Genomic DNA, 25,877 nt, shown 5'->3' on the forward strand with positions numbered 1-25,877 from the left:
CCATTCATTGGCTCTTTTGGCCAGGTGCCCACTCACTTCCTTTTACCTATGCATCGCAGTGAGACTTTTTAACCCTTTACAGGTAGAGCAAGTAGAAAACAGCTACCAAGAGGGATTTTATAGCTACTGGCTGGCTGGGTGTCCATAAAAGGGAGCTCCCCCCATCCCTTTGTTTATTACACTTGCCTACACAGAGACATTTTTTCATACAGTTTTCCAGGGGCTGCCTAAATCACCCAGCTGGGAAGGGAGGAGGATTGGCTGGAGGCGAAAAGATGGGGGTGGTGGTGGAGGAGCAGGGATGGGGAGGGAAAGAAGCCAAGGACGAGAGCAGGGTGGGGGTGAGAGGGGGCAGTGAAAGAGAGAGGGGACGGTGTGGGGGGTATGTGGGGTGGTTGGGGATGCAGGGGGAGGCAGAAGGCTACAGGTGCATGAGGATGGTGGGGCACAGGTATATAGGGACATAATGGGAGTACAGGAGTGTATGGAGGTGAATGGGATGCAGGGAGTGAGGGACACTGGGGTGGCGGCTCTGGGAGGGGGAGAGGATGAGTGGGAGAGGGTACCGGGCTGGGATGGGTAGGTGTCGGGAGAAGGATGGGATGGGACAGGGGAGGGATGCAATGATGGGGGGGTGGAGGTGCAGGGGGGTTGGGACGGGGAAGGATGCAGTGAGGGGGATGGAGGTGCAGCCCCATTCCCAGCACTCAGAGACGGGGATACACATAGATTGATGGCGATGGGGCAACAGACAGACTGTGTTTCGCTGCAGGGCACGCTCCACAGCTCGAGCCTAGCTACGCGAGGAGGAGAAAGCCGGGCAGCAGCGGGAGAGGTGCGTGCCATGTGACCCCTCAACAGCTGCCTGCTGAGCCCTCTTAAGTTGCGCTCACACCAGTTCCTCCCCTTCTCTGACCCAGCCAATAGGAGATGCAATTGTGGGCGGGGGATGGGGCAGCTGGCGGACCCCCCTGGCCACCCCTAAGGCTAGGAGCCGGACATGCTGGCTGCTTCCCGGCCTGGGAGCCACGTGGCATGGTGGCAAGCAGGGAGCCTGCCAGCCCCGCTGCGCAGCGCTGCAAGCCGGACAGTCAAGGGCCCAGTCAGTGGTGCTGACCAGAGCCGCCAGGATCCCTTTTTGACCGGGTGTTCTGGTCCAAAACTGGATACCTGGTCCCCCTACCATGCTCCCAAGCAGCTCGTCAAAGTTCAGGGCCCTGGGGATGGTCCAGTGGGAAATAGAAATTGGGGATAAAACTGCATCAGTGAAATACCTGACTTATTTACAAAGAACATACGAAGTCCTGTCTCTCTGAACTCTGAAGGAACCAGGAACAAAGGGAGCAGTCTCTCCCTCAGTCTCCATGTGACTGAGTGGTAGGAGTGAGCTGGCAGGTTATTTCCCATTCTGATTAACTTGTAACCAGAAGACGCTTGAAAATTGTAAATTGCTAATTTATGGTATTTGATCAAATAAAGTACAATGGTGTTGCCACCCACTCACTCCTTTGAGCATCACTGTGGGTCCCTGTATGTATGGGTGGGGAACACAAAGAGCATGAATGAATTACTGACGATAATGTTAGATAAGCAGATGAACCCAGACCCTCCTAAAAACGAATCATAGAACTAAATCAGAATATCAACTCCTTTAATGTTACAAAAGCCACAGTCTCCATCACCACTTCCTCGCCAAGCTACAAATCAGAGCACATTTGCTAATCACAAACAGTTCTCTTAGTGTCAGCAGTGTAGAACAGAACGTTAGAATTCTCTATGACATTCTATAGGATGGATCCAAAAATCTAGAGAAAGGTTATCATTTTCTATTAAATTGGAAAAGTTTTGAGAGTAATTTCTATAGAATGGTGTTACATTTCTATAGAACCTTATTGATTTAATCCCTATGCAATGATATAGGACTTTTCCATAAGGGTTGTCCCGAATATGGGCCCTGATTTAATAAAGCGCTTAAACCCCACTGGAGTCTATGGCATTTAAGGATGTGCACAGGGGCTCTGCTGAATAGGGATGGAATTACTGTGATTGTTCCCAGGAGGCAGGGGGTGCCCAGGATGTGAGGCACCTCACTACCACCTGCCCTTAGTGTGAGAAAATCTTGTCTGTGCCTTCTGGGGGTCAGTTCCCTGACTCCATCAGCCGTGGGCAACTCAAGCACTCCCCTCTCAGCCCACGTGGGCACTACTGTCCCTCCTGCAGGTCAGTGATAGGCACAGTCCAACTCCTGAGCCCTCCAAGCATCCTCCTACAGTGCCCAGCCCCCGTGCCACTCCCAGCATTGCCAGACCCGCTGTTCCCCCAGGAATGGCACACCCCAGCTTATCAGTGTCACCTCAGTATTGTGACCCTTAGCTCCATTTCACGCACAGCACTTACAATCATTTTTAGTGAAAACAAGAATAAGTTTATTTAACAAAGTATGGAGATGGGAGAAGAAGCAAGTCAGATTAATAGAAAGAAAGGGTTACATATAAAATAAAATCATAACATACATTCTAGAGCCTAAGCTTAACTAACAAGAGGCCCTCTTGTCTGTAATAAGGTCCTGCTTCCCCATAGCCCTTCTCACAGCATTTGTCAGGCAGGATGGCTCAGACCCTCCTTTCATAAGAACAAACCTTGTTCTGGCAGCATGTCTCCCTGGATGAAGGATGCCCAGGCATCTCTCTGCACCTCTAGATCTATTAGACCAGTCCTTTGTTCTTCACTTGTAAACAGGGTTCCCAAACCCCCAGCTGTTCATCTCTTCCTGTTAACTTTCCTCCTAAAGTCCCCCACAGTCTCTTCATTAGCATTTGACTTAGTATGGAAACAGATTTCTGTTGCAAGACACACTACACAATGATTGGCCAGGGAGTTAAGTGTCTCGCACCTCCTGTATGGTGGAATCTGTCTCAAGCCACACTACCTCTGGGTGAACTGCCTTTAATTTTAAGGCTCCAAAAATATCATTTTGAATGTATGCACATCTCCTTCCATATAACCGCACACACGTTTCTCATGATGACCAGTGTGACACAGACCTCAGCAGAGCCCTGACATGACGCTCTTTGGTGAACTAGACTGTAAATACGAGGCCCAGGGGATCCCTGTAGCCCTGATGTACCCTTGTGCCCTCTGCCTGTGTCAGGGTTCCTTCCCCTGAACTCTACAGGGGGACCCGCATGAAAGACCCCCTAAGCTTATTCTTACCAGCTTAGGTTAAAAACTTCCCCAAGGTACAAACTTTGCCTTGTCCTTGAACAGTATGCAGCCACCACCAAGTGTTTCAAACAAAGAGCAGGGAAAGAGACCGCTTGGAGACATCTTCCCCCAAAATATCCCCCCAAGCCCTACACACCCCCTTTCCTGGGGAGGCTTGAGAATAATATCCTAACCAATTGGTTACAAAATCATCACAGACCCAAACCCCCGGATCTTGGAACCATGGAAAAATCAGTCAGGTTCTTAAAAGAAGGATTTTATTAAAAAAAAAAAAGAAAGGTAAAAATCATCTCTGTAAAATCAGGATGGAAAATACTTTACAGGGATTCAGATTCAAAACACAGAGGATCCCCCTCTGGGCAAAACCTTCAAGTTACAGAAAACAGGAATAAACTTCCCTCTTAACACAGGGAAAATTCACATAAAACAAAAGATAAACTAATCCGCCTTGCCCAGCTTACCTATACTGGTTGCAATATTGGAGACTTGGATTAGGATGGGTTGGAGAAGATGGATTTCTGTCTGGCTGCTCTCAGTCCCAAGCGAGAACAACCACTAAGCCCTGGTCTACACTAGGAGTTGAGGTTGAATTTAGCTGCGTTAAATTAATTTAACCCTGCATCCATCCACACGACGAAGCACTTTTTTTTTACTTAAAGGGCTCTTAAAATCTATTTCCTTACTCCACCCCCGACAAGGGGATTAGCGCTGAAATCAGCCTTGCCGGGTCGAATTTGATGGACTGTGGACGCAATTAGATGGTATTGGCCTCCGGGAGCTATACCAGAGTGCTCCATTGTGACCGGTCTGGGCAGCACTCTCAACTCAGATGCACTGGCCAGGTAGACAGGAAAAAGCCCACAAACTTTTGAATTTCAATTTCCTGATTGGCCAGCGTGGCAAGCTGCAGGTGACCATGCAGAGCTCATCAGCAGAGGTGACCATGATGGAGTCCCAGAATCGCAAAAGAGCTCCAGCATGGACTGAACGGGAGGTACGGGATCTGATCGCTGTATGGGGAGAGGAATCCGTTCTATCAGAACTCCATTCCAGTTTTCGAAATGCCAAAATCTTTGTCAAAATCTCCCAGGGCATGAAGGGCAGAGGCCATAACAGGGACCCGAAGCAGTGCTGCGTGAAACTGAAGGAGCTGAGGCAAGCCTACCAGAAAACCAGAGAGGCGAACGGCCGCTCTGGGTCAGAGCCCCAAGCATGCCGCTTCTATGATGAGCTGCATGCCATTTTAGGGGGTTCAGCCACCACTACCCCAGCCGTGTTATTTGACTCCTTCAATGGAGATGGAGGCAACACGGAAGCAGGTTTTGGGGATGAAGAAGATGATGATGATGAGGTTGTAGATAGCTCACAGCAAGCAAGCGGAGAAACTGGTTTTCCCGACAGCCAGGAACTGTTTCTCACCCTGGACCTGGAGCCAGTACCCCCCGAACCCACCCAAGGCTGCCTCCCGGACCCGCCAGGCGGAGAAGGGACCTCTGGTGAGTGTACATTTTAAAATACTATACATGATTTAAAAGCAAGCATGTTTAATGATTAATTTGCCCTGGCATTTGCGGCTCTTCTGGATGTACTCCCAAAGCCTTTGCAAAAGGTTTCTGGGAAGGGCAGCCTTATTCCGTCCACCATGGTAGGACACTTTACCACTCCAGGCCAGTAACATGTACTCGGGAATCATTGTAGAACAAAGCATTGCAGTGTATGTTTGCTGGCGTTCAAACAACATCCGTTGTTTATCTCTTTGTTTTATCCTCAGGAGAGTGATATCATTCATGGTCACCTGGTTGAAATAGGGTGCTTTTCTTAAGGGGACATTCAGAGGTGCCCATTCCTGCTGGGCTGTTTGCCTGTGGCTGAACAGAAATGTTCCCCGCTGTTAGCCACGGGGAGGGGTGAGGGGCTAGCCACATGGTGGGGGGAGGCAAAATGCGACCTTGGAATGAAAGCATATGTGCTATGTATGTAATGTTAACAGCAAGGTTTACCGTGAAAGAGTGTACCCATTGTTCTATAAAATGTGTGTGAACTCAAAACCCTGGGTTTAGCAGGCCAATGCTCAACCCACTGATCTATCCCTCCCTCTGGTATTTCAGGCAGGACTGAATCTCCATTCAAGGTGCCCCTGACAGACCTCACCAAAACGATTGTCGGCCATTGATTTCATGGAGGGAGGGAGGGGGGAAGCAAATGAATACAAAACAAATCTGGTCTATTTCTTGTTTTGATCCACTCCATCTATCTTTTACATCTTTGGCTGGCAGCAGACGGTGCAGTAGGACTGCAAGCCATCCACATCTCCTGCCTGCCCTGCAGAAGATGGTACAATAGGACTGCCGGCAGGACTAAAGAGAATGACCTGGTTGAGTCACTCCTATTTTAGGTTTCAGAGTAAGTGAGCTCTAGCTCATGAAAGCTTATGCTCAAATAAATTGAATAGTCTCTAAGGTGCCACAAGTACTCCTTTTCTTTTTACTCCTATTTTAGTCCCTGTACCCATGTCTGCCCAGGCGCTCCTGACCGACCTTACTGAGGCGGCCAGGAGCACCTCGGACATGATGAGGATGGTTTTTAGGCCTATTGTACCGTCTGCCGGCACAAGGCAATGGGTTGCTGCTGCTGTGTAGCAATGCCGTACCGCGTCTGCCAGCACCCAGGAGACATATGGTGACGATTACCTGAGTGGGCTCCATGCTTGCCATGGTATGGCATCTGCACAGGTAACTCAGGAAAAAAGGCGTGAAACGATTGTCTGCCATTGCTTTCACAGAGGGAGGGAGGGCCTGATGACATGTACCCAGAACCACCCGAGACAATGTTTTAGCCCCATCAGGCATTGGGATCTCAACCCAGAATTCCAGTGGGCAGCGGAGACTGCGGGAACTGTGGGATAGCTACCCACAGTGCAACGCTCTGGAAGTCGATGCTTGCCTCGGTACTGTGGAAGCACTCCGTCGAGTGAATGCACTTAGAGCATTTTGTGTGGGAACACACACAATCGACTATATAAAAACGATTTCTAAAAAAAGACTTCTATAAATTCGACCTAATTCCGTAGTGTAGACATACAACAAAGAGCACAAACAAAAGCCTCCCCCCCACACAAGATTTGAAAGTACCTTGTCCCCTTATTGGTCATTTAGGTCAGGTGCCACCCAGGTTAGTTGAGCTTCTTAACCCTTTACAGGTAACAGGATGTTGCCTCTGGGCAGGAGGGATTTTATAGCACTGTATACAGAAAGGTGGTTACCCTTCCCTTTATATTTTTGACACCTGTTGTCATGAAGAGCTCCTTAGGTCACAGTTACTCACATGTTTCAGAGTAACAGCCGTGTTAGTCTGTATTCGCAAAAAGAAAAGGAGTACTTGTGGCACCTTAGAGACTAACCAATTTATTAGAGCATAAGCTTTCGTGAGCTACAGCTCACTTCATCAGATGCATATCGTGGAAACTGCAGCAGACTTTATATATACACAGAGAATATGAAACAATACCTCCTCCCACCCACTGTCCTGCTGGATAAGCTTACCAGCAGGACAGTGGGGTGGGAGGAGGTATTGTTTCATATTCTCTGTGTATATATAAAGTCTGCTGCAGTTTCCATGATATGCATCTGATGAAGTGAGCTGTAGCTCACGAAAGCTTATGCTCTAATAAATGGGTTAGTCTCTAAGGTGCCACAAGTACTTCAGTTACTCACATGTTTATGGTTAACCTCACACTTACATGCTTTGTTGAATTGGGACCTTGGTGTGTGGAGGTGGAGTGGGGAGCTGAGCAAACACTGGCTGAGCTCTGTCGGTCTCCTGCTGCCAGTCCACATCCCTTGGCTGTGGACACCCAGCCACAGCCCTTGACTAATCCCAATTCAGTGCTGGCCTCAAACCTGCCCCCACTGTGTAACTCTCATCTCCCATGGAGCCCACTCAAGCTTCATCCCCCTTCTTAGTGCCTGACTCGGGGAAAGACTCCCATTGATTTAATGGGCTCTGGTTCAGGTCCTTCATGAGGAAGGGCCGGGTCTCAGAATGGGATAACAAGAACAAATCCCCAGTTATGCCAGCCATACTGCTAACACCATCCTCTGGAAACAACCCACACCCCAGAGCTGAGCTACCTCCTCCCACATACTCCCCAAATGCCTACCGCATCAAAGCCAACAGCCTTCTCATTCCAGGGTATCCAAACAAATAGCCTCACAACCCCCCCTTCTGCACAAACAACCCAAACGAGCAGGTCTCTGTGGTAGGGCAAATACCTACCTTTCAGTGCACTCCCAAGGGGACCCCACAGCCCTGCCTTCTGCTGCCCCACTCAGAGGCCCCACCCTGAGCCAGGCAGTCTGTTCAGAATCAGATCAGGGAGACAGTCAGCCGCGAGGGGCTGTCAGTCACAAGGGAGTGAGAGGCAGGGGCTTTGCCAGCAGCCAGGACAGGGAGCTCTGGGGAAACAGGAGCTGCCCTGGTTATTGGTGTGGAGTTCACTGACGGGACGCTGCATGGCCAAGGACTGTGGGTGAGTTTGAGTTTTGAGGGGTAAAGCAGAGCTTCCTAATACCCAGAGAGGGATGTTTGTGTTTGATCCGGTGCCTCTTGTGACCAGTCTTTTTAGTCACTTGGGCCATGGTTCTGCCACCATTATAAATAAACAGAGAGCAGGATCTCCTCCACAGTCTGCTGTGCAGACGCTACGCCCCTCCCTTCCTGCTCACCCGCACACGGCACCTCACTAACCGGAACACAGCACTTCCCCTTCCCGGCTGAGTGCTGGGGCCTGACGTGAGCGCTACCCAGGCGGGGATGGGCTGCCCCAGACAGGGGCCTGTGGGTTTGAAAGGGTTCTCTTCCCACCGGCTTGTTGGAGATAAATGGCAGGAAGTCTGCAGCCTCAGGTTGTGATGTTAATGAAGTTAGGGGACGATCTGCTGGCTGCCATAATAATACCCTGCACACATTGCTCTTCCTCCAGCATCACCACTCAGTGAATCTCTGTTTGTGTTACCATAGCGACTGCAGCAGCAACATCTGCAGGCCACTCCTGATCATGGGGCTGCCTGTCATCACGGTTACATTGGCCAGCTGGCCACCATGCCCGCTCCCCAGAGGCTTCTCCTGCCTGCAGGAGGATCCCTTGCTTCTGCAGTTTTGCTTTTGCCTGGTTACCTAGTTGCTCCAGCCAACATGCTTGATTGTTCTCATCTATATCAGCTCACAGCCCAACCCATTGGTTCCTCTCCCCTACCTGTGTTTTGCCAGTATCTGTCCTCATCTCTCAGCACACAGCTCTTCTCTGTACCACTTTCTCCTCCTTCCTCCATCCCTTTCCCCCCCTCTCCTTCCAAATCTCCTTCTCTCTTGCCCAAACAAGTCTACAGCCCCCTCCCTTTCTCCTACTGTCAGGGACCCAGGGCTGAACAGACCCCTCTCATTGCCCTCAGCTGATTCAGCTAATAAACCTGGCCTCCTGATTGGCTGAAGGCTCCTGCCGGCACATTCTCAAACCCTGCAGCAGGCCTGGCTTCTCAGTAGCATTTCATACCTGTGGCTATGGCCTTGGTCCTGATCCAGCTGATGCTCTGTTCTGACCCTTGGCTCTGACTCATTCGCTGGACTTGGTAACTTGACTCTTGAACTGGGCTCTGGTCACTAGGTCTGGCTGCCCTTGTTCCAACCAGCAGACCAGCTTCCTCTCCAGTCCTAACAAGGCCACGCACAGCCCCATCCATAATACTTCTGAGTCCTGGAAGTAGGACCTGTCCTTTTCTTTCTGTTCATAGAGCTAAATCTATCTCTTTCACACACAGACATGCACCCCAGCCCCCTTCACCTTCCAGTGCATTCAAGATACTGCTGCTCGGGTTGTTTCCCTGGCTCATTGCTTGTCTGTGCAACTCAGCACCAATTACTGCCTCACTGTCACCTTAGACTCTAGCCCTCCCCAGGGATCTGCAAGTCTTTGATTGGTGAAGTGACGGAGTCAGTGCAATGGGGCCGGCCTTTAAGGCCCAGATGTCTGTCTGTGTTGCAACCAGCTCCATACTTCCTTCCATGCTGTGTACTATGCATGGGATGTCCTCCTGGAATTAACCCGTGAGGCTACTGCCCTCTTTCTTCAAACCCCAGACTTCTGTTATGTTTACAGGCAATAGGTAGGGCTAGTAGGATATTTTCCATCACAACTGGTTTTTGACAGAAAATGAAACAACCTTTTTCCCCCTGCAAAAAGTGTCTTTCCCATGGAAAATTTTGACTTTTCATCAAGAAACCAAATCCCCACACTTTTCAGTTTCAATGAGAAGTTGAAGATTTCCATGGAAAATTTCAGCAAAAACTATTTTCTTTTAACTCTTTTCAAAATTCTCTATGAACACTCTTTCCCCCATCTTCTGTCCAGCTCTAGTAATACGGCAAGTGGGGAAAGCTGTATTTATTTCATATTCTTCTAATGCTTCTCTAGGTATATGGGGCCATCATGCTGCAAAGTAGTGACCTATGTAACTACATGATCTTAGTTTTGTATCCTTGTTAGGGGGCTTATTCCTTCACCCACTTACTTCCCTGGTCCTTCTCGCATGAACAGAGAGCAACAATACCCGAAGTCCAAAGGTGCAAACAATTCAATGTTTATTGGGGTGAACTTCCAGCAGGCATGATTCCAGTTTCCTTCCTTAGTGTCCCCCTTCCCAGCTCTGACACCACAGGGTCTTACCTGTGGCCCTGTTCCCATTCCCCCCCTTAGCAAAACATGATTCCAGTTTCTCCACCCCCATTCCCTGTTCCCATTCCCGCCCTTAGCAAAACATAATTTCAAGTCCCCCCGCACACTTCCTGATTGACTGCAGATATAGTAAAACTTGAGTTCTGCTTAGCTATACCTTAACCAGTCATTTTACTGAAATTTAACTAACCAATCTTAACATATTGTAACATGATTATTTAACCAATTATATCCCACCACCTTAATTAGTTGACACCCAGCAAAATTAATTATACAGCAGACAGAAACAATCACAGAATCAGACAAAGATTATACAGACAAACAATAGGGAAATGGGGACTACAGTGATAGAACAAACACAGAAATGAGGATTTCACATCCCAGCTATTGATAAGTGAGTTCTTGCCAGACAGGATGCTATCAAACTAGGTTTCCTTTTACATCTTCTAGGCTCTTCCCTTTCTCTGAAGGTGATAGGAATACAGTCCTGTTCTGATAATGCCTAACAGCCCAATAGCACCTGATTTCAATGTGACTAGTTTGGAATGTGAGGAGGTGACCGGTCGCTTCCCAGCTTATGGCTGCTTCTGGTGCTTACCCAGAGGCCTTACCTAAGAACAGGGCCTCAGACTGTCACAGTGAGAAAATGCCTTATACAGGCAGTAATTTTGATTCTTTCTTTTATATTTCTGTAACTATCTAAATGATAAACATACACCTAAATTCTTAAAGTATAGGCCTTTGCAGACAGGCCTGAATATCTATATCCTAACAATCCTCATTGTCCTTCCCTCCTCTTGATAAAGACACAAGTGAATGTGACAGGCAAGTTAGGTGTTTGCGGCAGGAACTGTCTACCTGTGCACTGATACAGCACCTAGCACAATGGGACCTCCAATCTGACTGGGACCACAAGGCATCTCCTATTACAAAGGATAAATCATCATGATAATGTAAATGCAAAAATATCAACACTGTGACTTACCAAAATCGTCTCTCCCATCCATTTCCAAATGTGTAGCAGATGTTACTGCTTGTTATAAAGACTGTCAGTGTCCATGCTTCACAGATAATCAAGTTTATAAATTTAATAAAATCAATAACAAGACGTTAATTGCCAAAAGCCTCTGTTTTTCATACTGATTTTATTTTGATTTACTCAATGCTACAATCCAGCCACACCTGCTTGACTTTAAGTTGGGACTGCACAAGTGATATTTTAAAGAACACAAATGCTGAAAACAATGGAATCTACTAGCTAAGGTCCTGATCCTGCAACCCGTGTGAATGGCCCTTTTGCTTTACTCCCATGCATAGCCCCATTGAACTCAGAGGAGCTACTCATGTGAGTAAAGTGATGCAGGTGTTACAGGATTGGGACCTAGGGATATTTGAACACTTATTTTACTCCCTTAATGTCATACTTCCTAGAAATACCAAGCTGTTGACCTGCATGGTACTTAAATAATGCATGGCAAATACTGCCATGATATGGGAGAAGAGTATATCTTGTCTCTCCAGAGATCTCAACTTCAAAGGAGTTAAAAGCACGGTTGCCAATTCTCGTGGTTTTATTGTGAGACTCATGATATTTAGTATGTTTCTTAATTTCCAGGTCCTGGAGTCCTGTGATTAAATGGGAAATTCAGCTTTCATTTAAAAATTAAGTTTCCAGCCTTTAATGGTGGAGAATACCTTGAGAATGTGATCCTTTAAAGGCACAAACCCAGAAGGCAAACAAAAAAAAACCCCCTAAACATTTATTATCTTAATAAAACTCATGATTCTGAGGCCCTGACTCATGATTTAGCATGAAAGGGGGTTGGCAGTACTGAAGGAAAGTGTCTCCAATGTGATTTCTAGTACATATCACTTCCAGGTCATCGTAGGTGACATGCAGCGGATACAGATTGCCTTTCTTCTCCAGCACAGACAAGTTATAATTGTTGCCAATGCTCACAATTCTACTCTGAAAAGAAAAGGAGGACTTGTGGCACCTTAGAGACTAACAAATTTATTTGAGCATAAGCTTTCGTGAGCTACAGCTCACTTCATCGGATGCATGCAGTGGAAAATACAGTGGGGGGATGAACATGAAACAATGGGTGTTACCATACACACTGTAACGAGAAAAGAAAAGGAGTACTTGTGGCACCTTAGAGACTAACCAATTTATTTGAGCATGACCTTTCGTGAGCTACAGCTCACTTCATCGGATGCACTGTAACGAGAGTGATCAAGTAAGGTGAGCTGTTACCAGCAGGAGAGAAAAAAAACCTTTTGTAGGGATAATCAAGGTGGGCCATTTCCAGCAGTTGACAAGAACGCGTGAGGAACAGTGGCGGGGGGGGGGGGAATAAACATGGGGAGATAGTTTTACTTTGTGTAATGGCACGTCCACTCCCAGTCATGATTCAAGCCTAATTTAATGGTGTCCAGTTTGCACATTAATTCCAATTCAGCAGTCTCTCCTTGGAGTCTGTTTTTGAAGTTTTTTTGTTGAAGAATTGCCACTTTTAGGTCTGTAATCGAGTGATCAGAGAGATTGAAGTGTTCCCCGACTGGTTTTTGAATGTTATAATTTTTGACGTCTGATTTGTGTCCATTTATTCTTTTACGTAGAGACTGTCCAGTTTGGCCAATGTACATGGCAGAGGGGCATTGCTGGCACATGATGGCATATCTCACATTGGTGGATGTGCAGGTGAACGAGCCTCTGATAGTGTGGCTGATGTTATTAGGCCCTGTGATGGTGTCCCCTGAATAGATATGTGGACACAGTTGGCAATGGGCTTTGTTGCTAGGATAGGTTCCTGGGTCAGTGGTTCTGTTGTGTGGTATGTGGTTGCTGGTGAGTATTTGCTTCAGGTTGGGGGGCTGTCTGTAGGCAAGGACTGGCCTGTCTCCCAAGATTTGTGAGAGTGTTGGGTCATCCTTCAGGATAGGTTGTAGATCCTTAATAATGCGTTGGAGAGGTTTTAGTTGGGGGCTGAAGGTGACGGCTAGTGGCATTCTGTTATTTTCCTTGTTAGGCCTGTCCTGTAGTAGGTGACTTCTGGGAACTCTTCTGGCTCTATCAATCTGTTTCTTCACTTCCGCAGGTGGGTATTGTAGTTGTAAGAATGCTTGACAGAGATCTTATAGGTGTTTGTCTCTGCCTGAGGGGTTGGAGCAAATGCGGTTGTATTGTAGAGCTTGGCTGTAGACAATTTATTGTAGATAAGTTTCTCCCCCCCACCCCACCGTTCCTCACACATTTTTGTCAACTGCTGGAAATGGCCCACCTTGATTATCACTACAAAATGTCTCCCCCCACCCCCCTCTGCTGCTGCTGCTGCTGCTGCTAATAGCTCACCTTAAGTGATCACTCTCCTTACAGTGTGTATGGTAACACCCATTGTTGCATGTTCTCTGTGTATATAAATCTCCCCACTGTATTTTCTACTGCATGCATCCGATGAAGTGAGCTGTAGCTCATGAAAGCTTATGTTCAAATAAATTAGTTAGTCTCTAAGGTGCCACAAGTCCTCCTTTTCTTTTTGCAAATACAGACTAACATGGCTGCTACTCTGAATTCTGTTGTGGGTCTTGCCATATTTGGTGATTGTCTTAAATCCCCCAGCTGCCAGAGTCAGGTGCTTATGGGAGAATCTCAGCTTCCTTTTAAAGCAACAGTAAGTTTCTAGTCCTCCTGATTGCAGAAAAAAAACTTTGAAATGTGATCTCAGTGTATCATAAAAACTCAAACACCAGAAGGGAAATAAAATGAGCCCACAATGTATTATTTTTTAAATCTAATGATTTTTAAGCCAGTCTGGTGATTTTGGGGGTCTGTGTCCAGATTTCTGAACCCTGGGGGTTGGCAATCCTGCATTTTGAAAGTCTCTCTTCCCTTTTATTCTAGCTCAGGTCTCAAAACTACAGGCCACAGCGTACAGCGCTCCCCCTCTTGGGGCCAGAAGCGTGGACTGTATATCCCAGCATGCAATCCTCCACCTGGAGCTGAACGGCTGGCTGCTCGTATGTCATATCAAAATCCAGCCTTGCGTGCTGGGCCCTGCAGTGTTCACCTGCTCGCTGAAACGGGATGGAGCAGCTGATAGTCCCGCTGTAGCTGAGGTTGCAGCTCAGTTTCTGATTAGCAGATTACTGGCTGGCTCCTTGCTTCAGAGGGGGGCCAGGAAAGGGTGCGGGGCAGGTTATCCCTGCCTGCTTCTCTGGCTTGGCCTGCTTGGGGGAGGATCATGTGATTTCCTGGCTCCAAGCCCTGCCCTGTTTGCAGTGTGTGTTTTCTTGCTGCTGTCTCTGCTCTCTGGATTTCCCCTCCTCAGCCCTCTGCTTACCTTGCTGTTGTGGTTTCTTGCTTGTGTTCCAGAGACGTCTGGCTGTGGGGAGCAATGACAGAGGTGACCAGAGAGGTATTTGGACACTTGCCCCAGAAGGGAGGAAGAGGAGGGGCTGTTGAAAAGTTCCTGCTGAAATCAGACAGTGTTAAAGTGGAGATTATCTCCTTAGGCTGTATAATCACTGCACTGGAAACCAAAGGCAGGGATGGAAACCTCTCCGACATTGTCCTGGGCTTTGATCGCTTGGAAGGTGGGTTTAAATCCATTTTTTCAAAGAAATATGCATTGACCTAGCTTCTTGGTTATTTTCTTTCTGATCCTTTTCTAAGGTACTTCTCACTAGGCCCCTGGTTCTCCATGGCCCTGCCCCCAGCGTAGTCCTCTGCTGTAGTCCAAACACTACCATATCCGAGTGGTGCTGTGTTCCATCCACCCACACTGCTGTGAGTGACTTCCTTATGTTCAAGGCAATGGAGAGGCTTCTATTTCAGTGAGTGAGTGTGTGTGTGTGTGTGTGTGTGGGGGGGGGTTTGCAGGTTGCCATTTGCTTCCGTGGAAGCAAGATCAGACCCATATTACACAAGAATCCCAACCACAAGAGAAGAAAAACTTCCTTCCCCAGCCCAGAAGGACTTTTGCTTCTTAGAACAAAGACTTTCAACACAGCACAGCATCTGGGTCTGTACAATTAGGAAAGAGACGACTAAGGGGGGGATATGACAGAGGTCTATAAAATCACAAAAAGAAAAGGAGTACTTGTGGCACCTTAGAGACTAACCAATTTATTTGAGCATCCGCAAATCCACTGATTCGCGGATGCTCAAATGAATTGGTTAGTCTCTAAGGTGCCACAAGTACTCCTTTTCTTTTTGCGAATACAGACTAACACGGCTGTTACTCTGAAACCTATAAAATCACACTGGATTTTATAGACCTGGACACCTCCCAGCTGCTGTCAGTTTTGTTTGATCTGGTGTACTTGCAGAAGCAATGGTGGCAATCAGGTCCACAGAAAACATGTCCCAAGACTGTAAACATACAAATACTCCTTCTAGAGCAAAAGTACAGTTTTAATGTCCTTTAACTCTTTTTGCTTTACCATCCATACCACTTCCTAGCCATTAAGGAAGAGTTATTTACCCCTTCACATAACACAAGAACCAAGGATTGCCAATGAAATTAACAGGCAGCAGGTTTAAAACAAACATAAGGAAGTATTTCTTTAAACAACACACAGTCATCCCATGGAACTTGTTGCCGGGGATGATGTGAAGGCCAGAAGTATAACTGGGTTCAAAAAAGAATTAGATAAATTCCTGGAGAACAGGTCCAGATGGTCAGGGTTGTAACCCCATGCTCTGGGTGTACCTAAATCTCCAACTGCCGGAAGCTGAGACTGGACAATAAAGGTGGAGGATTCAAAATTGCCCTGTTCTGTGCATTCCCTCTGAAGCTTCTGACACTGGCCAATGTCAGGGACAGGACACTGGGCTACATGGACCGCTGGCCTGACCCAGTAGAGTCATTCTTATGGCAATGATATACATTATTATAGTTTTGGTTACTATAGCAGCTAGAGGCCCCAATCAAGAATGAAGCCTTGAGAAGAAGGATGATCCGATGGTTAGGGAACCAAGCTGGCACTTAAGAGATCCTGGGTTAAGTTACCTGCTCTGCCACAAACTCCTTTTGTGACCTTGGGGAAGTCACTTAGCCTCTCTGTGCCTCAATTCCCCAACTGTACAAGGGGATAATCGTCCTGCCCTGCAGAGCTGTGAGAATAAATGCAACAGCATGTGAAGTGCTCAGATATGGTGATGGGAGCCATAGGAGGACCTTAGATAAATTTTGCTAGGTGTGTACAACCACAAAATGGGATAGTCCCTGCCCAGTGTGTAACCTTTACCTCTAAGCACCCAAGTGTCTCTCTGTCGGTTGCACTGGGGGAGTTGCTCCTGATTTACACACCTATGCAAGCGAGATCAGAGTCAGGCTTGCGAAACTTGAAAATGGAGCAGGGGCCATGTTTTTGTTCTGTTTGTACAGCATGCAGCACGGAAGGGTTCTGGTCCATGGCTAGGGCTCCTAGGCACTAGGGTCATACAGATAATTAATAACACTGTGAATGTTGCAAAAAGAAAAGGAGGACTTGTGGCACCTTAGAGACTAACCAATTTATTTGAGCATAAGCTTTCGTGAGCTACAGCTCACTTCCTCAGATGCAGCTCACGAAAGCTCATGCTCAAATAAATTGGTTAGTCTCTGAGGTGCCACAAGTCCTCCTTGTCTTTTTGCGAATACAGACTAACACGGCTGCTACTCTGAAACCTGTCAGTGTTGTCAATCCCCGGCTGCAGAGCGGGGTGCTGGGGATGGAGAGGCTGGGGACTTATGGATCAGTTCAGGGCGGGTGTGTGCAGGGCAGTCTGTGTGAGGGCTGGCAACCTTGGTGCAGCCGAGCAGGCGGGGTTGGTGGACAAGAGGCGGGAATGGGCATGCAGTGAGTGCAGAGTCAGGAAGACCCATGAAGTGAAGAGAAGTAGTTTGACCCCAATGTGGAGAAAGAGGGGAACAGGTGGAGAGGCTTCGGGGGGTGGGGGAGGGCAGACAGAGTAAGTGATCCAAGCAGTTGTGCTTTGTATGGAGAGGAGGGACAGCGATGTCGATGGTAGGGGCCTGAGAGGACAAGCCTGTATGTTCAGGGCTCCGGGAGCGAGGGATGTGAGTGGACCTTTCTGACTAGCACCTTACTAGAGGGGAGCTAACAGGCCCATCTGTTACTCTGCTGAGTCTAGTTCTTAAAACCATTTAGTTCCTGATTCTGCCCATCTTGGCCACTGAAATGGATGGGATTCCTCAGGCTAGGGGTTACTCTGCGTTACGCTGAGCTGGGCCTTTGGAAAGCCCATGAAATAAGGCTTGATGGGGAATGGCTGCCTTGAGGTCATTGTATCCCTAGACAGATCTGAGCGAGGCACGCAGCACGGATGAGTGCCCTGAGTCCTGCAACAAGCAGCCGCTCAGTTACCGCCTGACTGCAAATAGGTGCTTTCTTCCTGTTTTTAAGGCAAATTATACGAGCCACTTGGAGCACCATGGGGTGACAGCTGAGAGTAGAATGCCCCAGCTGTCACATTGGGACCATGTTCCTGCCTCTTCCGAAGACTGAGGAAGCACTCCGAATGCTCGCTTAGCTCCAGAAGGGAACACAGACTTGCTGGCAGCTCTGTGGCAGACACACATCAGACTGCTTTTATTTCATGCATTCCCTCCTTGCTATCTCACAAATTTGCATGAAAGTAGGCATCCAAATTCTGCTTTCCATTCTCAATGGAGAATCTGAGAGCAGAGCAGAGACCATGTATTAATCTGGCCTTTTGCCCGAGGAATGGAGTTGATTTGGATGGATGGGTTCGGTGTCTCTGGTTAATAGGGTGCGTGTGTTGCTATCGTACAGCACTAATTTGTTTCTGTGTAGGCTGTAATTTTCAAACCTCTCTAAAATCAACATGCCTAGTTAGAATGGCTCAAAAATTGGCCTGTCAGTTCAGAATCTGGGTAAAGTCTGGGGTGAAAATTTGGTGACAGTGGATGACCGTGTTCTCTAGACTAGAGTACAGACCCTCCCAGCCCTTCACCAAAAGGAAAAAGACCTGTTTTTTAAGTGTCAGCCATCTCATAATGCACAGATATGGACCAGACAGGCGGCTCTATCCCCATGAAGCCCCCATCGCTGCACTGCCCTTGCTGAGACCTAGCATCAGAACTCCTGCAAGCTATTGGAGTTTGCTTTGTGAGCTCAGCTGCTGTGAGCCGTGTTCTTCTCCTGCAGCAGTGAGAGATTTGTTAGGGAGACCATCCCACGTAATATACCACAGGGGAAGGGGAACTGAATTGGGAGCTAGAAACCGTGAATTAAAATTTCTTCCTGTGACTGTGGGGAATATTTCTATGCATTTCATCGCTCTTAATAGTAACCCAGGCTGCCTATATCCCTGTCCTGATGGGAGATGACAGTCCTTCCTCTATTTAGCAAATAAGCAGCTGCTCAAGGGCCTTTCAGCCAAAGCCAGGAATAGATCCAGTCTCTAAAGACTGGCCCAAGACTCCTCTCCTCAGAAATGCCGCCCTTTTAAGTGACTCTGCCAAGGTGACTTGCCCTAGGCAGCAACAGAGTGTACATATATTGATGGTGACTAGGGCAGGGCCTGCAAGCAGCAAAAAGACAGTCTTGTGGCTGTGGCAGTGTACTGGGGCTCAGGAGATCTAGTGTCTGTCCTGGGCTCTCCCACAGCCTGCCTCTGGGATGCTGAGCAAGCCTCTTACAGCAGCATGGTTTGGAGGTGACCGCCTGGCTGAGATCTGCGTAGAGAATGCCTCACCTCCATTTAGCAGGAAGGATTGCCTTGTGGCTAATGCATCAGCCTACTGCTGCAGGTGGCTACAGTGGATGGGAAGTGTCACCTTAGCTCTCCATTTTCTGGCTTTTTAACATGTACATCTTGTTTAGATAACTGTTCTTGTAAAGGGACCGTAAACTCCACAGTTCCCTGTTCTGCAGCCATGAGTTTTGAAACTCCTGAGGAATGAAACTCTCCCATTCTGGAAGGGCACGAGGAGTTCAGGGTAGTTGTTAGGTGTGATGGAAATGGTTGTGCACCTCCAAAATGCGCAACTGGGGATGCCTTCTAGAACTCAAATCAGTAAACAAATGGAGACTTGCAGACACCTTCTATGTTCTCATCTTAAATTAGGATCCTTGTCTTATTGCCAGGACTGTTTTTCCCCACCCAACCCTACTTTCTGAGCTCCATCTGCCTGGCCCTAGGGATCACAGTAAAACTGAACTTTGTTTTGAATGGTGACTCATTTATTTTGTTAGGTTATGTCAACAAACACCCCTATTTTGGAGCCACTATTGGGCGAGTTGCTAACAGAATTGCTAACGGGAAATTCACAGTGGAAGGAAAAGAGTATCAGTTGGCCCTCAACAACCCACCCAACAGCCTGCATGGAGGGAACAAAGGGTTTGACAAGGTAAATCTGATCATCATCAAACTGATTCTGATCTCCCTTGTTTTCAATCAGGGGCATCCTGTTAAAGCAAGAGGTTGATTTTAGTATGCTTTAGCCCTGTGTTATTGATGTTTGAGGACAAGCTTTCTGTACCTTGAAAGTTGACACTCTTTCCAAATGGCTTCCTTATCACGCTAATATCTCCTTGTTTTAGAATGATCCTTCAGCTCTGTACAATTAAAACACCCAATCCCTGCAATTTGCACCAAGCAGCTTTTACAGCTGGTAAGCTGCCCCTAATTAGGAATATTGTCTGCTGCAGAATTGGCCACTACAGCTAGTCTGGGGCTGGACTCTACCTGCTGGGTGACTGTGGAAAGCCATTTCTCCTTCCTGTGGTTCTGTTTCCCCTTGCTGTGGCAGGGACCTCTTCAGTTTTAATTTTAGCAAAGACATCTCTTATCCCAAATACTCATTATACGCTGGAGTCAAATGGACTCTAAAAAAACTAAACAAGGAGTTTTCAACAGTGTAAGTCTCTTTCTCAGTACTTGTCTACATTTGAAAACTGCCCAGTGTTTAAACTCAATTGGATGTGCTCAAGTTAAGAGTGCTGAGTAGACAAGTACTGGATGTGTCAGCTGTGTAATAGCTGTTAGCCATGACTAGCTGAGTGGTGTTGAGCAGAACCAGTTGTCATCTAGCTGGCCGCAGTGTTGTGGTCAGCATGAAGTCATCCTAGTCACAGGTTCCCAGGCAGGTTACTGTATAGCATTATGTCCTTTCTGGTTGGAGAGATGAATGGACTTTATGATAAGTCTGAAATATTTTCCTGAAATATCTTCCAAATATTTTCTATGAAACCCATTTTTTTCACACTTACAAATTTTGATTTTGTTGGCTCTGTTCTTTTCAGTTAGCTACAGAAAAACCTGTATATAGCATTAACAAAGTCTGCTCTCAGAGCTGGCTCATGTCCTCCAAAGTGCAGGAATTTGCAGCTTTGCATTGGGGACCCATGTTTAAAGATCAAGATAAAGTTTAATGCCAGGTATCCCCTTTTTTAAAAACACTCTTTGCCATTTTACCATACTTCCCATAGAAGTATCAGTGTCTTTTTTGTGACCTGTATTGGCTGCCTTTTAAAAGAACCATTTGTGTTTGATCACAACCTTGTGTTGTTATCTGTATATGTATTTTGTTCAGTTTCTAAAAATAAGTATACAAAACTTGGACTGTAAGCTCCTTGGGGCAGAGACTGTCTTTTTGTTCTGTGTCTGTACAGTGCCTGGCACAGTGGAGGCCTGATCTATCACCAGGGTTCCTAGGTGCAGTGGCAATGCAGATAGTATCATTTCCCGATATACACATGACCTCAATCACTCAGGCCCAGCCTCTTGTCTTTTGGGATGTTAGTAGAGGCTCGATCCTGCAGGGTGCCCAGCACTCTGGTCCTGATCCAGCAAAGTCCATAAGCACCAACTTAACTTAAAGCACATGAGCTGTCCCATTGAATTCAGCAGGACAACTTATATGCTTGAAGTTAAGTATGTGCTTAAGTGCCTGGCTAAATCAGGAATAGAGTACTCAGCGCCTCGCAGGATCAAGTCCAATTTCCCTAGGGCTTCACAGTGGTGCTGGAACAGTCTTTAGAGTGGGGGTACTGAGCTGTGCCTCCCCTCATCTGTGTCTGCGCCCCTCACCGCCCCCTTGAGCTGGGGCCAGGAGCAGGGCTGTGGCTTCGGGAGGGGAGAACGCAGACACGGTAAGAGGGCTGAGGCTGGAGTCACGGCTTTGGTGTGGAACCCCGGGCTGGAGTCAGGAGCGGAGCCCCACAGCCTGGACCCTGGGGCCGGGCCGGGTGCGGGGCCAGGTGGCCAGGCGCGGGGCCTGGCGGCTGGGACCCCAGGTCAGCGGCCGAGAGCCCAGGTGCAGGGCCAGTGGCTGGGACTGGGGCCAGCAGCAGAGCCCCCTGGGTGCGGGGCTGGCAGCCGGGACCCTGTGCAAAGCCTTGGGGTGCTGCAGCACGCCCTCTAGTTCCCGCAGCTATGAGGCTCCAGCTGCCTTACAGCCGTCATGGGTGGAAAAAACACAATATTTAATTTAAAAAACGAAGCAGAAGCGTGTGTTCATTTAATAGCAAATCCTCTGAGACAGCTGGTTTTGTCCATGAAGCTGCTGTTCTGGGCTTGGGTGGCTGTTAATGGCTGGTGGGGTTTTGTGTGCTTGTGCTGTTCTTTTAATCCTGGGTGACAACATTCAAAAAAATTGTCAGTTTTTGCAGGAATAGAATGCTGATTTTGGGGGCCATAAAACCTTAATGATGTTTCTTTGAATGGTCACGTCAATGAGATCTCCCCTTCAGCTAGTTAGCGTGTCTAGACAGGCTTTAACGGGAAGGCCTTTAATCACCCGAGAAGTGCTCTTACCACAGTGCAGTAGATGTCATGTTACTGAATAGTCATGTTATCAAAGCCGTTCTGGTATAACCAAAGGCCAGATCCTCAGCTGGGGTAAATCAGGATAATTCCACTGAACTACACATTTACATCAGTGAAGGATGTGGGCCAAAAATGTGTAACATTTTTTTTCTATGGTTTCTCCTACTGCACAAAGAAAATGTCATCACTGAAGCCTTGGCTGCAGTAGTAGTAACTGTAAACATGTAGATTATTTCTTTTTAAACATTCTCTGAAGATTATTTTAAAGAGTAAAGAAGAGATTTCTTTAGGTGAGAGGTTTTTCGCAGGAGTGGGTGGGTGAGCTTCTGTGGCCTGCATCGTGCAGGAGGTCGGACTAGATGATCATAATGGTCCCTTCTGACCTTAGGATCAGACAGAATGTCCTGTGCTGTTGTTAAACTGACAGCTGGGAGAAGGGAGAGAGTAACAATAATTTTTGTGACTACATCTCCTACCACACAGACCATATGGTAAATAATGTTTGGCACTCCAGAAAGCTGGTAAGAAACTGATCTTGCCTTCCGGGTCTAAGTTATATGAAATAGGTCAGGGTTACATAAAATTACACCCTTGTCATGTGACAAGGAGTTAGTAACCACTGACTGGAGCAGCTGTTTTTACACTCTGGGCCAGACTCTCACTTCACCACTAGCTAGATTTGTCTACCTCCTTCCTCCTCTGGATGCTCGCTGTGGTGTAGCCGCTTAGAGCCCAGGGTCAGCACTTACAGCAGTCCCACTTGCAGAAAGGCACATTACAATTGACCTGATTATTTGATTTCTATGTCTGGGTCAAGACCACACACATCTGCAAAGAGAAGAGCATGTGAAGGTCTGTTCAGCCATGGCAAATAGAGAGCAGGCTGATGTAACTTCATTCCAATTAGAAGGAAGCTGACTAGGGAACTTGGAGGATGAAACTCTAGGGGGTATGAGAATACTGCGATTCAACTAGTAATTGATCCTGCTGTCTGTGTGTCCAGAGAGCTGAGGAAATCCCAGAGTCTGTGCCGTTCTGACCCAAACCCAGAAAGCAAATACATAAGATTATAATTTGCCTAGGATTTCCCCTTTTAGAGCACGTTCCTGCCATGGAGCTCAAAGCACTTTCCAAGCGTGAATTAATTAATACTCAGGATAGCACTGTAAGGCGGGTAAAGTAGTTATTAGCCCTGTTTCAGGGGTAGGTAATGTGAGGTACGCAGAGATGTGAAGTGGCGTGCAAGAGTTCTCCTCACAATGCAGCTTGCTGCATTGCTGCCTCTCTTGCTCAGCTTGATGGTGCTATAAAAGACGAAAGCAAGGAAAAGAGGAAGAAAGGGGTAAGCAACATGTGTGTGACTTTGCATCTCACAAGCTAAGCAGGATTGGGCCTGCTTGTGACCCCAAAGGACATGCTTCAGCACGGACGATATTCCTTGCTCTGTGTTGGTCACGTACCTGTGCTTCTGCATGGTGCTGTGGGAGGGGTTTGAGAGTTATCCCTAGTGCTCTGATTGGACTCCAGCTTCAGGTGTTCCTCCAACTTCTCCTAGTCATTTCAGTTGGATACAGTGTTTGTTTTCACTTTCTGTTTTAAGCTGTGTGCAGCTGAAGAGCTCCCACCCCAGGAGTGGGCTAAGTGATCCCTGAATGTAGATTGTAGGACCTCAAGATAAAATGCAGTATATACATTTGTTTTTAGATTATGTATCTGAAATATATAGGACCTTGAGGAAGTGGGAAATAATACTGATTGGCAGCCTCTTCTTCCTGTGTTTAAATCCAACATGTAGCACAAGAGAAGGATGTTACTCAGTAAAATATTATGATTTATATTACGGTGTCACTTAGGAGCCTCAGTCATGGATCAGGACCTTATTGTGGTAAGCACTGTACAAGCACGGAACAAAAAAGGCCCCTGCCCTAAGAAGTTTACTGTCTCACAATGGTTTCTATGTCACTGCAGCTGTAAACAAGAATTCTGTTTGCCTCCGGGAATGGAGGCATTATCTTGCATGTGGGTTTCAACGGGGTAGAGAAATGAAATGAGTGTCAACAAAATTGTTGTTGCAGGTTCTCTGGACCCCGGAGGTGCTGCTAAATGGCATACGCTTCTCCAGAACGAGCCCAGATGGCGAGGAAGGGTATCCTGGGGAACTAAAAGCCTGGGTGACCTACACGCTCGATGGTGGGGAACTAGTGATAAACTACCGAGCTCAAAGCAACAACACTACCCCTGTTAGCCTGACAAACCATGCATACTTCAATCTAGCAGGCCAGGTAAGATAATCATCCTTGGTACTTCTCCCGCTTTGGAAGCGTGACCGGATTCATCTCACTGAGCTCAGATGGTGGGCTCGTAACTCTCATAATGCCTCGTAACTCCCTCATGAGCTACGCTGTCCAGTGATCTTACTCTGCTTGCTACAGCATTGGAACAGCTAATACTTTAATACATCGTGAGGGGCGGGGAACCAAGAGCCATGTGCAAGTTGGGGCACGATGAGAGAGGGAAACTCTGGGGCTGTTCGTGGCTTAGGTGGTCAGAAAAGCTCAGTCCAAGGGGGTTCAGGGCAATCAGGGACATAGCGTGCTCAGGGAAGCTAATTTGGTACCAGGAGAAGCTACTGTAACTCTTTCAGTCTGTTTGGATTCCCAAGCAAGTGCAGAAGGGACTGCGTACAGTATAGTGGCCTGTGATGTACAGAGCAGACTGGATGATCACCTGGTCTTTTCTGGCCTTAAACTCCCTGACTCTGAGAAAAAATGAAGCTTGTTGGGGTCATAGAATCATAGAATATCAGGGTAGGAAGGGACCTCAGGAGGTCATCTAGTCCAACCCCCTGCTCAAAGCAGGACCAATCCCCAACTAAATCATCCCAGCCAGGGCTTTGTCAAGCCTGACCTTAAAAACTTCTAAGGAAGGAGATTCCACCACTTCCCTAGGTAACACATGCCAGTGTTTCACCACCCTCCTAGTGAAAAAGTTTTTCCTAATATCCAACCTAAACCTCCCCCACTGCAACTTGAGACCAGTACTCCTTGTTCTGTCATCTGCTACCACTGAGAACAGTCTAGATCCATCCTCTTTGAACCCCCTTTCAGGTAGTTGAAAGCAGCTATCAAATCCCCCCTCATTCTTCTCTTCTGCAGACTAAACAATCCCAGTTCCCTCAGCCTCTCCTCATAACTCATGTGCTCCAGCCCCCTAATCATTTTTGTTGCCCTCCGCTGGACGCTTTCCAATTTTTCCACATCGTTCTTGTAGTGTGGGGCCCAAAACTGGACACAATACTCCAGATGAGGCCTCACCAATGTCGAAAAGAGGGGAACAATCACGTCCCTCGATCTGCTGGCAATGCCCCTACTTATACATCCCAAAATGCCATTGGCCTTCTTGGCAACAAGAGCACACTGTTGACTCATATCCAGCTTCTCGTCCACTGTCACGCCTAGGTCCTTTTCTGCAGAACTGCTGCCGAGCTATTCGGTCCCTAGTCTGTAGCGGGTGCATGGGATTCTTCCGTCCTAAGTACAGGACTCTGCACTTGTCCTTGTTGAACCTCATCAGATTTCTTTTGGCCCAATCCTCTAATTTGTCTAAGGCCCTCTGTATCCTATCTCTACCCTCCAGCATATCTACCTCTCCTCCCAGTTTAGTGTCATCTGCAAACTTGCTGAGGATGCAATCCACACCATCCTCCAGATCATTAATGAAGATATTGAACAAAACCGGCTCGAGGAACAACCCTTGGGGCACTCCACTTGATACCGGCTGCCAACTAGACATGGAGCCATTGATCACTACTTGTTGAGCCCGACAATCTAGCCAACTTTCTATCCACCTTATAGTCCATTCATCCAGCCCATACTTCTTTAACTTACTGGCAAGAATACTGTGGGAGACCGTGTCAAAAGCTTTGCTAAAGTCAAGGAACGACACGTCCGCTGCTTTCCCCTCATCCACAGAGCCAGTTATGTCATCATAGAAGGCAATGAGATTAGTCAGGCATGACTTTCCCTTGGTGAATCCATGCTGACTGTTCCTGATCACTTTCCTCTCCTCTAAGTGCTTCAGAATTGATTCCTGGAGGACCTGCTCCATGATTTTTCCAGG

The 25,877-nt window shown here is 47.4% G+C and overlaps 1 protein-coding gene across 3 annotated transcripts in view; it reads left to right on the forward strand.

The window, feature by feature from the left end:
- Nucleotides 1–25,877, forward strand: part of GALM (galactose mutarotase) — an 82,172-nt gene that overhangs the window by 31,456 nt on the left and 24,839 nt on the right. The window contains exons 1-4 of one of the 3 annotated variants that reach the window (XM_084623577.1): nucleotides 13,959–13,975; nucleotides 14,331–14,551; nucleotides 19,184–19,338; nucleotides 23,834–24,040. In XM_084623577.1, the coding sequence (XP_084479703.1) occupies nucleotides 14,353–14,551; nucleotides 19,184–19,338; nucleotides 23,834–24,040 (561 nt within the window). In that variant the 5' untranslated portion in view covers nucleotides 13,959–13,975; nucleotides 14,331–14,352. Of the gene's footprint in view, nucleotides 1–13,958; nucleotides 14,075–14,330; nucleotides 14,552–19,183; nucleotides 19,339–23,833; nucleotides 24,041–25,877 lie in introns of those variants that run through there. The other 2 variants (XM_084623575.1, XM_084623576.1) reach the window with 2 other exon arrangements.

The sequence above is a fragment of the Lepidochelys olivacea genome (genome assembly GCF_965140295.1).
Source record: "Lepidochelys olivacea isolate rLepOli2 genome assembly, chromosome: 3".
In the NCBI taxonomy this organism is placed as follows: Eukaryota; Metazoa; Chordata; order Testudines; family Cheloniidae; genus Lepidochelys; species Lepidochelys olivacea.